Genomic DNA, 17,060 nt, shown 5'->3' with positions numbered 1-17,060 from the left:
CTCTTGATTTTTAAAAATTGTCCATAGTGCATCTTTCTGACATGTCATATGTAGAAAGAATGGACCAGTTTTGATTTTATGATATGAACTTGAACTAGGTCAGTGGTTCACAAACTGTGGGTTGGGACCCACTGGTGGGTCGTGATCTGATTTTTGGTGGGTCCCATAGCAGCTGAGTAGAGCCTCCAATGAAAACATGGGTGATGGAAAGATCAGATAACTATGTGCTCCAAGCACATATGCTATTCAAAAATCAAAAATCTATTCAAAAATCATATACAGGTGGGTATATATGATAAAAATCATATACATATCAGTGATAGAACCACAACTGCTGGCCTATTCCTAATTGATAAGTGGGTACCTATAGGTCCTGTAACCGCAGATCTGGCTCAGCATGTGTCCCTGGATCCACATTACAGCCCAATCCTAACCAACTTTCCAGGAACAATACAATTGCAATGCAACCTTGAGGTAAGGAAACAAACATTCCCTTACCTTGAGGAGGCCTCTGACTGCTCCACCCCCACAGAATGCAATGTGCACCCTGTTGGCAGGGCTGCATTGGTGCTGGAAACTTGGTTAGCCAATGGCTGTTAGACTCTGGACCCTCCAAAGGGGACTGGAGTTGTGGTCTGTTCTCCTCTGGAGGGCTTTCTGAAGCTCAGAGAGGCAGCACATGTCTGCCCACTGCCTCTGTGGGCTTCAGAATGGCCCACAGCTGCAAAAAACGCCACTTCTAGTTTCCTGAAGCGGACACATGCTACTTCTCCAGGCTTCAGAAAGACCTCCGAAGGGGACTGGAACATAGCTCCGGTCCCCTTCGGAGGGCATAAGGGGTCCAAAATCATGGATTCGCTTATCTGTGACTTTCAGTACTTGTGGGGGGGGGGGGGTGCAAGAACAGATCCCCGTGGATACTGAGGCTGCAACTATAGCTGCTAATTGACCTGCAAAGAGCTCAGCTCCTTGCAAACTGAGCTCCTGTTGTTTGCAAGCATGTGTAAATACAGGGAGAAAAATTAGCATCTTTTTTCTTAGTTTATTGTTACTTGTAAATAAATAATTTCTTTCTAGATCTCCTTTTTCAAAAGTCTTGAAAACCTAGGTGGGTCCCAATAGAGTGTTTTTAAAAGTGGGTTCTGGTGCTAAAAAGTTTGGGAACCACTGAAGTAGATACAAAGCTTGCTAAGATCCCTAGAATCCATTTCATTAACAAAATTCAATGTGATTAGAGAGAAACCAATATCATATGAAAGTGTATAGCAATATGTTTAAATGAGTGGATTTAAAGCTTGAAATTGGGCAGATAAGTGGGGTATAGAATAAATGCATTTATGTATGTTGGTTGGATATTATCAAGAATATTTTGCACTGTTTTCATCAGAAATTAAGTAATAAGTGATAGGTAGCAGGTACCCCAGAAGGATGTTTACTGTCAGAAAGATGTTTACCTGTGACAATTTGCTAGTGTTTACTGAACACATTGGGATTTCCTTCTGCATAAACCCATTGGGGATTGTGCAGTTAAAAATGTGCTAAATAACTGGGAGACCAATCCTGACGGGCACTGGCCCACTGCCGGTGCGCACTGTTGCAAATGTGTTGTAAGGCACGCTTGTGACAGTTGGTACTGGAGCTGACTCAGCACAAGCCTGTGCTGGGCCAGCGCTGGTTGGAGGCCAGTCAACAGCAGGTGCAGATCCGAGGAGACCCATTGGGGCTGCCTGGTTGCTACATGGGTTAAGGGAGTGTAAGCTCCCTCACCCTGAGTAGCCCTGGTGCTGCTTCCCAACCCCATGGGATGCAGTGGTAGGCACTTTGGTGCCAATGCAACCATGGGCATTGGGAAGCTCAGAAGTGAGCTATCATTCCTATATGCGTCTACTCAAAGTAAGCCCCCAATGCACAAGTAAATATACAAGGAAATAGAGTGCATTTTCCCTTAAAAACTGCCAGATTGCCATTTGGATGGAGAGAACATAACAAGAGCTCAGCTGGATCAGGCTCAGGGTTCATCTAGTCCAGCTTCCTGTATCTCACAGTGGCCCATCAGATGCCTCAGGGAGCACACAAGACAACAAGAGACCTGCATCCTGGTGCCACTCCCCTGCTCCTGAAATTCTGAGGTAGCCAGAATCAGGAAAATTCTGAAATCAGGAGGTTGCACACACATCATGGCTTGTAACCCGTGATGGACTTTTCCTCCAGATGTCTGTCCAATTCCCTTTTAAAGGCATCCATGCTAGCTGCCATCACCACATCATGTGGCAAGGAGTTCCACAAACTACTCACACATTGGGTAAAGAGCTATTTTCTGTTGCCTGTTCTAACTCTCCCAACACTCAGTTTCAGGGGACGTTCCCTGGTTCTGGTGTTGTGTGAGAGGGAAAAGAGCATCCCCCCAGCCACTCCATCACTTCCTGTGGCAAGGCGTTCCACAGACTCTCATCTGTAGCAGACGTCCCCTGGTTCTGGGAGACGCCTCCCAACCGTCCTCTTCAGAGACCCCCTTTGGGGGGCGGGCGGAGAGAGGCCTTCCCCCGTGGCGTGTGTCCGGGCTGTGTGCCATGCCCGCGCGCCCACGGCCGGACTGCGGAGGCGCGGGCTGTGCGTTCCCGGCCGGCCTGGCGCGGGCTGCTCTGGGAGCGCGGAAGGAGGCGCGCGCGCCACGACCGCCCCCTTTGCGGCCCGCCAGCGGCGCAGCGGATGAGGCCGGCTGCCGGCGGGGAGCGGCGCTAGGACCCGGGGGACGCGGCGGGCGGGCGGGCTCCGCGAGCCGGACTGCAAATTCTGCTCGGTGACTCAGTCGGCTCCGCGCAGCGCAGGGGAGGCGGCGGCGGAGCGGCGGCCGGGCGGAGGGCGCAGGTCTGTGTGGCCGGGAGAGGGCGCGGCCGCGGGCGGGGGGAAGGGGCCGTGCCGGGGTCGAGGCCGGCCTAACCCGGCGCCGCGCCCGCTCGGCCCCCGCTGCTGCTAACGGCGCGGCTGTTGTCTTGCAGAGCCAAGATGGAGTACGAGTGGAAGCCCGACGAGCAGGGGCTCCAGCAGATCCTGCAGCTGCTCAAGGAGTCGCAGTCCCCGGACACCGGCACGCAGAGGGCCGTGCAACAAGTATCCTCGGCCGGGCGAGGCGAGGGAGGGGAGGGGAGGAAGGCCCGGGCCGGGCGCCTCCAGGAGGGAGGGAGCGAGCAGGCCAGGCCAGGCGCGGGCTTTGAACCGCCGAGGGGGGCGGCGCGCCTCCCCCGGGCCGCCCGCACCTGTTGCGAGGAGCCTGGCGCCGAGCCCCGTCGCCGCCCCCTCTCTGGGCCCGGGCCAGCGGCCTGCGCAGGGTCGGCTCTCCTCCCCGAGTTCCTGGCGGGCCCGGATGAAACGCCTCCCTCCTTCCCTGGATGGCTCAAGGCAGCTCGGCCCTTGAAAGGCGCACGTGTGAGCGCGGGATCCGTGCCCTGTGGGCACTGCTGCCCAGGCCACCTTATCAGGGAGGGGGGGTTGGGGGGAGGCAAGTGAGGCAGCGCCTCCCCCATCCTTCGCAAAGCGTCACCACCATGGGAGGTGTGCAGGCACTAAGCCCATGCGCCCAGCTCGCCAGTTTCTGCCCAGCTCACAGGTGTACCAGGGACTTGCAGGGGGTGGGGAGGCAAATGGGGGGCAGAGCCTCCCCACTGGTGTCCTTCGAAAAGTGCCACTGCCATGTGAGGCACCCAAGCACCCCCAACCCACGCATGCTATACTCTGCCCGCTTTTCATGCTCTGCACATGGGTTGTGGGTGCTTGGGCACCTCAGACGGCGGCGCTTTTCGAAGAACACCTGTGGGGAGGCTCTGCCCTCACCTGCCCCCCACCCACCCCACGTCCCTGCTTGGTATTATAGGTAACAGTGCCTAGCGAAGGAGCTCGCTTTGTTGATCTGGTATTTTCTAGGTAATGTGGCAGGATCCAGGAATATTTGGGTCTGTTTATGGAGGCAGAAAGATAAAGGTCACCTTCAAAGAAGGGATAATAGCCTTGAATTGTAGATGTGCTATTCTCTCTTCTCTGTGTGATTTTCTTCATATGTGATGCATTATGAAGCAACCATTGTCTCCTTCAAAGGGAATGACAGGTGAATGGTTATCTGTGTGTTGGTAATAGTCACCAGCTATACAGGCATGCTTATTTGCAGTCTAGGCTTAAGCTAGTTTAAACCTAGTAACCCCTCCTTACTTAGATTATTTCAAGCTTTCAGCTCTGTCTTGTGTGTTAATGCTGCGACTAAGGGCTCAATCCTATCCAATTTTCCAGTGCCGGTGCAGCTGTGCCAATGGGGCATGCACTGTATCTTGTGGTGGGGCAGCAGTCACAGAGGCCCCCTTGAGATATGGGATCATTTGTTCCCTTACCTTGGGGCTGCATTGTGGCTGCACCAGTGCTTGAAAACTGGATAGGATTGGGCCCTAAGAGCCAGTGCAACCTGGAGGTAAGGGAATAAATGTTCCCTTACTTTGAGGAGGCCTTCATAACTACCCTCCCACCACAGGATGCAGCACACACCCCATTGACATGGCTATACCAGGGCAGGAAAGTTGAATAGGGGTTGGCCCTAAAACATTATGCTTGTGTAGAATTAAGATTGGAAATAATTGTTTCTCTTTCTCCCCTCCCTTGGAATACAGATTTTGCTATGAACTTGAAGGATGAATGTAACAAAAACTACACACAATCACAAACACAAGAAGTTCTTAAGACTTCTTGTTGGGTTACTTGTGTACCTGATAGCATACTTTCTTTAAAAAGAAGCAATCTAGCTGGCAGTGGTTCTGTGCAGCTTGGCCAGATTATCAGTTTCCAGATTTACCTCCCATTAAATGCAAATTCCAATTAACCTCTTGTCTCACTTTCTATAGTAGTAGTTTAACATTAAGCTTTATTTTGTATGTGTTGGCCTTAGCTTGCTGCATGGCATCCTGGGTATATTTCCTATTACCATGCCATGTTTCTTTTCTACACATGCATTCCCTATAGCTAGAGTGTCAGGAGTAACAAATGAATTCTGAGCGTTCCTTAGTGCCGAAAGTAGTCTTAATGTTCCTCAGACACAGCATGAATGGTTTATTGGATGGTTGAGTGTTTTTTTTTCTGTCTGTTGTAAATCAGTGTCGGGTGGGGCAGAGGCCTCTTTGTACTGAGTGAATAGAGTGGGCCTAAATTATCACTCTCCTTCTGACCAGATCATAGCATATGCACTGAGTTGGTGAGGTGCTGCTTATTTCCTCAGCAACTGTCTTTGCATTCTCAACTACAAGTTTTGTTACTTTGAATGCCATTAACATAGCAGTCTTAAGGTAGGGAATTCACTGCTTATCTATGTATCTGCAAGCGTGCTTCTTGTACCATAATTTAGGGGTTTTTAACCTCTTTAAAAAACCTAAGAACCAGTTATATGCTTATTCTTTTGCCTTTTAATTATATTTTATGTGGTATAATTTCCCAAATTCTAACTACTCTTACTCAAGCAGGACTTTCCTAAAACACTGCCAGGTGATTGAAATCTTCTCTCCATCTTCTATCTAGCCCCTAATCAGTAACTGAAAATAGGAAGACCCCCTAGCCAGTACCCTGTGTAAAGTCTCTCTTTAGAATTTCTTTTCCTATGCTCAAAACAAAACCTCAGGGCTTTACTGGAAGGAAAAAAGCTTTCACATCACCTTGCTTTCTTGTTTAGAAAGGCTTGTTTAGACAGGGCTAGTTTCTTGCTAGTTAGAGCAGGGATGTACAAACTTTTGGCAGGAGGGCCACATCATTTCTCTGACTCTGTGTTGGGGGCCAGGAAAAAAAAGAATTAATTTACGTTTCAAATTTGACTGAATATATTTTATTTACATAAATGAATATATTAGAGATGGAACTTAGATGAATGAATGAAGGTCTTGCAATAGGTTAAGGCCTATAAAAGATCTTACAAAAAGCAAGACCAGCCTTTCCTTCACTGCCGCTGCTGCATCACAGATGTGAAATAGCAAGCAGTGGATAGCAAGCCTTCATCCCACAGCTCATGCAAGAGGTTAAACAGTTGCTCTTATGCTAAGAGCAGTTGGGTCAGGCCAGTGTGGGCTACAGCAAGTCTCCAGAGGGCTAGAAGCTCATTGGTGACGGGGGCGCTCTGAGGGCCGGATTAGGAGTCCCTGAGGGCCATAAGTGGCCCTTGGGCTGGGGTTGGGGCACCCCTGGGTTAGAGGGGTATGCATTCTTAGCTGCTGTTAGGCAGGAGATGCAGATTCACAATCTGCAGAATACTTTATTGAGGGCCTGCTCCTATCCAATTTTTCAGGGCCGATGCAGTGGTGTCAGTGGGGAGGCAGTCACAGAAGCCTCCTCAAGGTAAGGGAACATTTGTTCCCTTGTCTCCGGACTGCGTTGTGGCTGCACCAGTGCTGGTGGTGCAAAGCTTTGTTTTATTTAAATTAAAAGAAACTTACAAATAACCCAAACATGCATTGACATAAATATATAATGGATTAAGTGGCTACAAAAGGATTTTTTTTTGCAGACTTGTTCTGAGTTACAGGCAAATAAGTTCGCAGCTCTCTTTTTTCTTTCCAGATTCAGACCTCAGTCCTAGGTATTGGCAAGGCCACATTGAAATCACTGTGACTTTGTCGATGCAAGTAGGTTTCATTCTAGCATAATGCTGCACCCTGTGTGTACTTACTCCTAAGTAAGTTCCACTGAACTCAGTTGAACTTATTTTCTGAGCTGATGTGCATAGGATGAGGCTATAAATTACTTAAGTAAACAAACATTCCAAAGAATAAACAGATAAACTTGGTGCAGCTAAAATATTTTGCATATGCTCCTGAAACGTGGTTATTGGAATAAGCCCCTTGTGTTTGATATAGCAGGTAGCTGTTTGAATCAATTTGTAATTGATTGCTATTTTTCTGTAATAGCTTTAAGTGACAGCAAAAATCTAGAAATGCTTTGAAATTCAAGACTGAGGGGTGGTTGTTTGGTCCCTACCCTCATTGCACAAGGAGCCCCCCCAGCACAGAGGCTGACTTGCAGTTTTTGCTTCGCATCTGGTAGAGTTCAAGGCAAGTGATGGAGATGCGTGGTTCTTATGTACGTCACAATTCTGAGTGAGGCATAAGATGAGATATAAGACATGCAGTCAACTGACAGCTACGCAGTACTGCCACCTTCTAAGTACAAGATACAGAGCTGTGTATCCTCCAGTGCTGTGCAGTGTGTTTTTTATTCCCATCATAGTCACTGTGGGCAATACTACTACCATTGGCGACTAGATGACTGACAGTAAGATTTACCAGGTGAATGCTAGGGATTTAGCATACTTAACTACCTATTATTTGGGATCCTAACTAGGTAAAATGTTGAGACTTCCTGCTTTGGTGGTTTCTGTAACTTTAACTATGCACAGAACTCAAAACTTGTAGTATTTTCATATTTTACACAAAATAGCCCTTAACGGAATGCTGTACTTTAGAAACTGGAACAACTCAATCAATATCCAGACTTCAACAACTACCTAATATTTGTTCTTACGAAGCTAAAATCAGAAGGTAAGTTGCTCATTTCATACCAGTTTTTTATTATTGACATGCAGAACTAGATAAGCTTCTCTTTGGGTTTCTGAGTTGTTCACTCACCAAGCCTTTATGATAGATTAGATTATACTGAATTGCATACAGATGCTTTGTCCTTAGTCTGAGGTGCCAAGTGCAGTTACTCTGAAACAAGTTGACTATAACTTATTTCAAAGTATATCAGTTTAGGATAGAGTTGTCTAACTGTCAGACCACATACAGATGAAGGATTTACTATTTTTAAAAAATTACAGATTTAATATTTTAAAAATGACAGATATTTGTATCTCAGTTAACTGTCTTAGGGCGCTGGAAAGCACTGACATAAGGGCAATGCAGCTCTGAGGTAAGGGAAAAAATATTCCCTTACTTTGAAAAAGCCTCTGTGAGTGACACCCAACTGCAGGATGCAGCACATGCCCCATTGGCACGACTATGCCAGTGCTGGAAAGAACTGGCATAAGGGGTTGGGTTTGTGCCCTTAATATCACTGTAGTATCTTGGAGAGAGAAAAATTCTTCTTGGGCAAGGTCTTTTTTTAATGAAATGCTTCTGAAAAGAAGGTGGTGATAAACTTGTAGTCTCTCAACTGCAGATTGAAAAAGCACAGGACCTCTGCGAATGCTCTTGTTCTACTAATGGCTAGGGTTTTGTGTGCAAATCAATCCTGCCAATTTTGTTAATATTTTGTGTCATTCTAGTGTAGCATACTATAACTTAGAAGTGACAGTGCATATTGGAAAACAATACATCTCTTCAAAAATAATTTTTTTCTTTTGAGCATGGCTTCTTGCTGGGGAGTTTTATAGGTTAAGATCTGATTTATAACCATTCACTTCCTGTTGCATGCAAGTCTCTGGATTCTAACTATGTATGGTATTTGGACAATTAGAAGTAGGATAATCAAGGCAATAGGATTCGGCTTGTGTTCTGGGAGTGTATATTTGATCTGGGGTTTTGTGCTCAGTCCTTCTGTTGTACATCTCTGAGTCTAAACTGATTCTGAATTTTTTTAAACAGCTTTGCAATTTGTATAGCTTGAATAGGCAACTGGTTGTACTTTAAGGCCAGCATTTCAGAATCTAGCTCAAATGACAGGATAATGTAGTAGGGAGTGAGAAGCAATTAAAATATCCTCTGCCAAAGCATTGGTGGAGAGGAATACTTCTTCATTGGAATTTGCTTGATCTGTACAAACAATTAACTCTGTGTACAGGCATACCTTGACTTTCATCCACATGACTTTCATCCCTTTGCTCTTTCAACAGCTTTTAGTTATAACCCCGTTTCAAATTTAATCCACATGGTTTCTTCTTTAATTCAGTTTCATCCCATCTTTCATGATGTTTGTCAATGTTCTTATGTTTTTTTTCTTTATTTCTGTTTATTTAGGTTTTGCATGTTTTATATAGTTTGTTTTTTCACTGGCAAAATAAATTTTCAATCTAAATAAAGCTATACTTTGACATAAATCCCATTTTTTACTTTCATCGGTGCTCTGGATCCTAACCAGATGAAAGTGCAAGGTATTGCTGTATTAAGAACTTTTAACACAGACTTGATCTGATTTAACATGGCCTGAAGTATAAATCTTCTGCTTTGTGTGGCTCTTATGCAGAGAGCTGTAGTTCTCCTTCAAATGTTAGTGCATTAAGAGATATCTCCAACAAACCGTTTCAAGTTGTGTAGAGGAAAATGTATATGGGAATCCTGTGTAATAATTAGCAGCTTATTCACATAAGACTATTTCAGGATATATTTTGTCTTACTGTAAGCTTTAGACTCCCAGCACAGGTCAAGGGAAGGACTGAGGCACTAATAGTGCAAATGACTTGCCTGTTATCTGAAGGATAGGGAACTTATGTTTGAATACACTCTGGATTGTGTGAGGCATTTCAAGATGTTATTGTATTTCTTTCCTCTCCTTTTCCTCCCCTATACTTAAGCGAGGGTCATAAAGTATAAAACAGAAATTTAAATTTGTGTCTGTAGCAGGATGAAGCTGCTACAAGACTGATGGTATGTTCTGAAATCAAGCATACTGTAACGCAAAAAAGTTAGGAGCCACATAAATGTTTCAGGCTTTTGTTTTACTGTTGGCTGAAAAACAAAACTTATGTGTCATCAGTGAGTGGTATCAATTAGATTTTACATATAAGCAAGCTTTAAAAAATACAGTTCCAACCCTTGTGGTATTAGCAAAACTTGGCAGATAACTGTGTGACAGTAAAAAGTTCCGAAGGCTTTGATTCAGAAAGAAATAAAGAAGTTGCAGCAATTTTTTTAAGTTAAAGTTCATGCCTCAAAGACTGTAATCCTATATGCATTTACTAAGTCCAGTTGAATTCTGTGGGCTTACTTCTCAATACATGTGCTATAAAACAGGTTCTCCTTTCTGACATGAGGGAGGAAGACATACATTGAGAGGCTGTATGTGTGTGAGAGACGCTTCCTCTAAAACTAAGTCCCCTGTCCCTTTACCTTCTCCCCTCCCTTGCCCAGCAGTGCTCACTCCTGTTGCTTCAATGATGAAATCCAGTGGCACCAGCAGCTGAAGTAATGGCTGTTGGTCTTTACAGCAATGGCTGTCTCTGAACTGCAGCCTTTCAGTCATTCTCAAGTAACCAGGAACAAATTTTGAATTGCCCCCAGTGATCTGAATTTGTGAGGCCATGATGTAGTTTAGTGGTTAAAAGACTGAGGTGTGAATTGGGACATTGCTGGTATGAATGTTTCCTGTGCGATGAAACAACTAGTCACTTTGGACAAGTCACTCCCTCTCATCCTCGGCTCCCCAAGTGAATATGGGGATACCAATACTTAACTTGCAGTAAGGTAATTATTGTCAGCAAACATTGTTGCTTAATAACATCAAGCTAGCATATGTGAAGCAATTTCAGAAAGTGCTATACTAAGTATTTAAAGATTTATCATTAATAATGTTTAACATGTACTACAGGATTAGGATCATAACTTTAACCCTTCTTTGTATTGGTTATGTTCCTAAAGTTACAGTATTGAGTTTTTCAATGGCTAACTTGAATAAGTGAAACCAATGTGTCTATGCCATATGACATTTTGACAGTATTTTAAACCTCATTGGAGTCCTGCAATTTTTATTGACTTATCAAAGTATTTTAAATGTGTCTTTCTGAATTTTTACTACAGATGAACCTACACGGTCACTAAGTGGCCTCATTTTGAAGAATAACGTGAAAGCTCACTTTCACAATTTTCCTAATGGAGTAACTGACTTCATTAAAAGCGAGTGCTTAAACAATATTGGTGATTCCTCCCCGTTAATCAGGGCCACTGTAGGTGAGTTGCAAAGATGTAATGTTATTTGTAGTTCCTATTTTGGTGGTAAATCTGCCTGCTTTGTGCAGCATGATTTGCCACCTGTTGAGAGTAGTGTTCTAGAAGGTTTCTGAAAACTTGCTTTAAAAAAAATCTATTTTTGTAAAAAGAAGTTCAAATTGTCAATGTGTTTGAGTATTTTAAATCATGTTCAGTTACTACAGTCTGTATTCAAAGCCTTGATAAAGTCAGATCCCTTCTTCTTTGAGAACTTAAATTTACATGTTGGTTTTTTTTACCAATTGTGATCTTTCTTGCCAAAATGAAGCTAAAATTTGACTTTAATGCACAAGACCAAGAACAGAATGGGTTCTGCAGTTCCACCAACCATAATAAAAGGGTTTTTAAAAATTTTGCTGACCATTCATGGTATTGATGAAATCAGCAGTGTGCTATGGGAGCAGGTAAATAGAATATAATTTCATTATAAAGATTTGCAAAAAGCGAAAGGAGTATAGTGGAATGATTTTGATATGTAGAAAAAGATGGATCACACTTGGCTGCCTGTATTTCAAGTTTTCCCATCACTTGCTGTTTTTCACATGGTAGACGTGGGAACAAGAAAGCTTCTTAAATTCAGATGTCCATATCAGTGTATCAGAATAATCCATCTATTTGTGCAGTTCCTACTGACTTAATAGCAAAATAATTTCTTGTTTCTGATATAATTGTTAAACTTGGATGCCATGCTAGCAGAAAATTACACTGAAACAACTTGAAGATAACTGTATTATCTTTTTTTACTCTTTCCAATATATTCAAGGTATCCTGATTACAACCATTGCCTCAAAAGGAGAGTTACAGAATTGGCCTGAACTCTTACCAAAGCTTTGTAGCCTGCTAGATTCTGAGGATTACAATACCTGTGAGGTGAGGCTTGTTTTGTAATCTGACAGTGCAACCCTATTAGACCCGGGCAGCAGCCGAATTCACTTTCCTCTGGCGTTGATGGATGTAAAGCAGTTGGCGCCAGCTGTAAATGGCATTCTGGCAGTGCGCAAACTCATGCGCTGCTGGAGCACCAACAGGAATGCCAGAGCCTTACTGTGTGCTCTGGAGCAGCTAGAAGATGCTGATGATGGAGTTAAGGTGGCAAGGGATAGACTAAAACACAGGGGGAAGGCCAGAATGGTCTGGGAAGGGGGCAGGTTTGGCTGCAGCAGCGTTCGCTAAATCCCAACTTTATTCCTGAACCTGTGGTGCTGGTCCATTACCAAACAATTATGATTGTTCCTTTACCCAGAGGAGACCTCTGAAACTGCTCCCCTTTCAGGATGCAATGAGAGCCATTTTGGCATTGCTGCATTGGTGGGGGCAGGGAGGCAGGGAAGAATAGGATTGGGCTGTGAGGTTTCCTCTACATTTGGTAGGAGATGACTGATCTTTATAAGCATTTTTAAAATTACATGATATTCCAATATTGTTCTGGTTGTCTAGCTCATTTGTGTAATAATCAACTGTTGTTTTATCTGTGCATAGTTCTATCTGATACTTTCAGAGATGATTTAATCTTGTTTAACAAGAGTCGCCCTAATACATCACCCACACATCCCACTAAAAGAAGGGGGAAAATCAATATTCACTATTGACCAGTCATTGTACAATGGACACAGCTTTATCCAAATAACACTTCCCTAGTTCTCAGTTGTCCAAAATACATTTCCACATTTCAGTGTATCCTACATAAATATAATTCCTGTTATCTAACATATGAGCATTGGAACAATGTGGGGGGCATCCAAGAGAGCAGAATAAGCAGTACTGTGAGTAAATATTTACTATTGGAATTACATTTTGAAACTCCAAATCTACCACCCAACACCAAGTTTCCCCGGAGCCTCTAGAATGCACATATATATGCATTCTAGAGGCTCTTGGGAAACTTGGTGTTGGGTGGTAGATCTGGAGTTTCAAAATGTAATTCCAGTAGTAAATATTTACTCAAATCTGTTCATTCAGTGAACATTTAAAGAAGCACATGTACTCAATTTGTTTTGCATTGGGTCATTTTAAATGTGTCTGGTTTTCACTAGAGTGGCGACACTGTTAATTGCAGCATTTAAATTATAAATTCAGTTTGGAGGCACAATAGAGAAACCAACAAATGTCATGTAATGGTTCAGATTGCAGTAAATAGTTAAAATGGCAGTTAGTCTCTAAATTAAAAACTGAATCTCTTTACTAAAGCAGGTTGTTTAGTAGTAAAGTCAATATAGTGTATAAAACATATTTCTTTTCCTTGTGGTATTAGGGCTGTTTTTAAGCTGGGATTGTTCTTTTTTGGGGGGTCGCAGACAGAATCTTTGAAGTGATGGATTCCTGGACAAGTTGCTGGCTTTTCATGTCTCACTGCCGGAGGACAGTTTCTTGGGAATTCCTAGTAGTTAGTAATTAGTAGGTGTTTAAAACACACACACACACACCACAAAACTTCCTCTTTGTGACTTTGCTTGGGAATCTAAGAAGAATTTTCTTTAGAGTCTACTTGAACTGTATTGGTTCCTTTTTTGCTGACAGTGCTACTATTTTCCGTGAGGAAGAGATCCCCCTTCAAGGCAGATAAAAGTATCTCATGGGATCCAAGTCTTGTAAGCTGACTTGTGTGTCTTTCCTCAGCAAGGAATAGTGGTTTACATGGTGCCAAGATGCACCTGAGCTCCATCTCTCTCTCTCTATCCTCCTCCCCTCTTTCCTGTGTTTGGGAACATACTGCTTTGGTGGTTGAAGTTGGCATTGTGTTTTGCAGAGTGTCATTAGGCCATGGTGTCTGCTGCTTTGGAAGGTCCACACCTGACTGGTCAGATTGTACCAGCTGGAGTATCCTTTCTTATAGACAGAAATAAAACAGCTCCAACATGAACATTTCACAATGAAAGAGAAGAACTTCAAGGGATTCCTAAACATCAATTAGTGCACTCAAAGCTTGGCATAAGGGTATAAGTGGAGTGAGTACGCCACTGTTGATGGAATGAGTAAGCCGCTTTGGCTGTGGGAAAGCTTTTTCCCCCCTTTCTGTTATTTGGGGGGGGTCCCCTCCTCAGCAAGTCTCCCTGACTTGGTTCATAAAGAGAGTGTCTGCGAAGGCAGACATGACAACCCCTGAGTGTCTGGCAGCAAATCTAAATAATTACCAGGTAAGAGGCTAGAACATGTCTCTGAGCTGCTCCCACATGACTCCCCATGTAAGTATCCTTTAGGTGACATTAACAGTTGCCTGAATTCTGATCCTGGGGCCCTTGTTAGCCTGTCACTTGGTAAGTTGAGCAACAGCCAACTCTCTGGTAGAGCACATGGCTTTGCATGCAGGAGGTTCAACCCCTGGCATCTTTAGATAAAAGGTTCACATAGTAGGTGGAGGGAAAAAAATCTCTGCTGAGGTCTTAGAAAGCCACTGTTAATCATAGTAGACAACACTATGCTAGATGGACCAGTGGTCTGAGTCAGTATATGACAGCTTCATATGTTCATGAGCCAGCTATCAGATCTTCCTTTTGGAAAATGGAGCAGGTTTGGGAGAAGAGTGCACAGCTTGAACAAGCTGAATCGTTCTCATTCTTGTTGCCTGGAAACTTGTGTGCATTTCAGTTGGAATTGAGGCTGCAATCCTATCCATGCTTACTTGAGAGTAAGCCCCATTGACTATAATGGGGCTTACTTCTGAGTAGATATTCATAGGATTGAATTCTTGGTACCCCTGAGCAGAATATGGCACAGGCTGTTCAGGCCAGAGGAGAGAGTGCAGTCATTACACAGACTAAACTCCCTATGCGTACTTTCCCTGAGTTTTTTGATTGGACGTTCAGGGAAAAGTGGTCCAGCGTGCCTAGTACCAAATCTTTTCATTGATTAAATTTTAGACTCACAGTCCAAAATGTTGGAGTATCTGATGGTCAGACCAGGATATCGCTCCTTTCACTGTATTTCTAATTGGATAATTCTAGCTCAGGACACAGATTTTTCAGTAATCCAACTATTGAATACACTGAAGACTCCTTAGACAAGGACTTTGAGGCTTTCTTCTGAAGCCTTGTCACCTTTGGTCACCGGTTCCTTGTTTGCCAAGGGACGAGTATGTCACCTACTTGGAAGCAACACTTGGAGTACAAGATGTTTCTCTCCTTGGACAATCAGGAGAGGATCAGGAATCAAATTTATCAGATTGTTGAGCAAGAGTGGGCAGAGCTTCTACGTCTGTGCTCCTTAGTGTGCTTGTATCTGAACAGGAGGCAGTCAGCTGAGCTCATGCTAGTTCCTTTAGGTTGCTATTGCCTTTCCAGTATGATCACAACCAGTGTCAGTTGATTTGTTAGGTGAGCCATTGCAGGAAACATTTGGCAAAGAATGTTTCATCCAGTGAGAACTGGCTGTGTGGACTATCTAGCTTCAGTGTGGGGGCAGAATTGAAGACCCTGATGAAATTAGAAGCACAGACAGTGTCTCCATCAAAGCCTGTGTCAAAGAGAAACAAGGACTTTATGGAGGAATCTTCCTTAGGGGATGGGGAGTGCCAGTTCAGCCTTGTCCCATTCAGATCTTCATTGCTGAGATGAATCTACACTTCATAAGGAACAAGAATGTACTCTTCTCTTTGTCCCAATTGTACTTATTCAGGTGAGGATAAATTCTGTTAGCAAAATGTTGGGAGGACCCTTAAGTTTTACACGAAAAGGGCTTGAGCCATCCAGCAATAAACATCTTTGTCTTTTGAATGTGTTTCCATTGAGGCTGAAAAGAGTTTTCTTAGTAGATGAAGGAATGCATTGTTTCTTATACTCATATAATTCTCTGGGTATCACAGCCCATTAAGTTTGGGGCCAGTGACTTTAGAGGCCCTTCTGAGCCAGGTGGAAGGCATCTGGGGAGCTGTTTTTTAGGCTTAAATCCATGCCTTTCTCAAGACATTACTTCACTGATAAATGGAACTCTGCCGAAGAGTCCTTTGACAGAAGGATTTTGGAGACTTATGAAACTTGACACCTCTGGTTTCAGTGGAATCATGCACCCAGGCGCTACACTGCCTCTATATCCCAGCTGCAGACTGTCCTATTGCCATTAGAGAGAGAAGGGAATTTGGTTGCTTAACCAATAAATCTTCTGTTCTTTGAGATGGATGTAGGGGCAGTCTGATCAAATGCCAAACTTTGAGTGCACTACTTATGAGGATGTTTAGGGATCCCTTGAAGTTCTCTTTCGTTGTGAAATGTTCATGCTGAAGCTATTTTATTTCTGTCTAATGTTAACTTCATGTTTAGTGCCTCCAAACATGCTTGAGAAGTTCTATTCCCCCACTTAGCATGGTCTGCACAAGCAAGCTCCTCTTTGATGTCATTACTTCAAAGACCATCACTGCTTCTAGAAACAATCCCAGTTCATAGTCGCCCTGCTTCTATTAAGAAGAACTTGAATGTACTGGTATGCATCAAATCTTCAATTTTATGATCTCTCAGAACCATGTTTGTCAACAGTAAAATCATTGTTTTTTAATTCTAGATAATGCTTGGAATGCAATCTCTTGAGAGGCATTGTAATTATTGAAAAAGAATAAAGCTTCTCAAAACAATTTAGAAGTCTTTAAAACAGAATTTACCTTATTTACCTTACAGGGTGCATTTGGAGCTCTTCAGAAGATTTGTGAAGATTCTGCTGAAATCTTAGATAGTGATGTATTAGAGCGACCTCTCAATATCATGATTCCTAAATTTTTACAATTCTTCAAACATAGTAGTCCAAAAATAAGGTAAGATATGACAACATTCCTCCCTCCTCCAAATTTTTCAGTCAACAAGCTTTTATGTGGAAGTGTTTTAAATGTCGTTAATCTGAATGCTGCTGTCAGTCAAATACCTTTTTCTGTCTTGGTTAAATTATATTCCTTGGACCTTGTCTGATCATTCTTAACTTTTATTGAACTTCCTAAGCATCCTATTGTTGATACACCACTGATGACAGTGAATGCAAAGCAGGCAAATACTTTTATGGATTTGTTTGATGTCAAGCCTCTGGCTGTATCTTGCTTGAGTTTGGATGCACCAATCTTAATGTCTCTTGTGGTGCAACCAGCCACTCTGATTTGAGGAACAAATCTTGGGTACCCTGGGGTATAAGAGCTTTGGTCAGAGAAGA

The 17,060-nt window shown here is 43.3% G+C and overlaps 1 protein-coding gene across 1 annotated transcript in view; it reads left to right on the top strand.

Moving 5' to 3' along the window:
* The first annotated feature begins 2,791 nt into the window (after nucleotides 1-2,791).
* The window catches only part of TNPO1 (transportin 1), a 53,893-nt gene continuing 39,624 nt past the window's right edge, over nucleotides 2,792-17,060 (top strand). The window contains exons 1-6 of the mRNA XM_066614373.1: nucleotides 2,792-2,868; nucleotides 3,000-3,111; nucleotides 7,481-7,556; nucleotides 10,749-10,898; nucleotides 11,701-11,807; nucleotides 16,541-16,674. Of these exons, the coding sequence (XP_066470470.1) occupies nucleotides 3,007-3,111; nucleotides 7,481-7,556; nucleotides 10,749-10,898; nucleotides 11,701-11,807; nucleotides 16,541-16,674 (572 nt within the window). The 5' untranslated portion in view covers nucleotides 2,792-2,868; nucleotides 3,000-3,006. The remainder of the gene's footprint in view (nucleotides 2,869-2,999; nucleotides 3,112-7,480; nucleotides 7,557-10,748; nucleotides 10,899-11,700; nucleotides 11,808-16,540; nucleotides 16,675-17,060) is intronic.

The sequence above is a fragment of the Tiliqua scincoides genome, chromosome 2 (assembly GCF_035046505.1).
Source record: "Tiliqua scincoides isolate rTilSci1 chromosome 2, rTilSci1.hap2, whole genome shotgun sequence".
NCBI classification, from domain to species: domain Eukaryota; kingdom Metazoa; phylum Chordata; class Lepidosauria; order Squamata; family Scincidae; genus Tiliqua; species Tiliqua scincoides.
The sequence above is the reverse complement of the archived record's forward strand: the minus strand, read 5'-3'. Positions and strand labels throughout refer to the sequence as shown.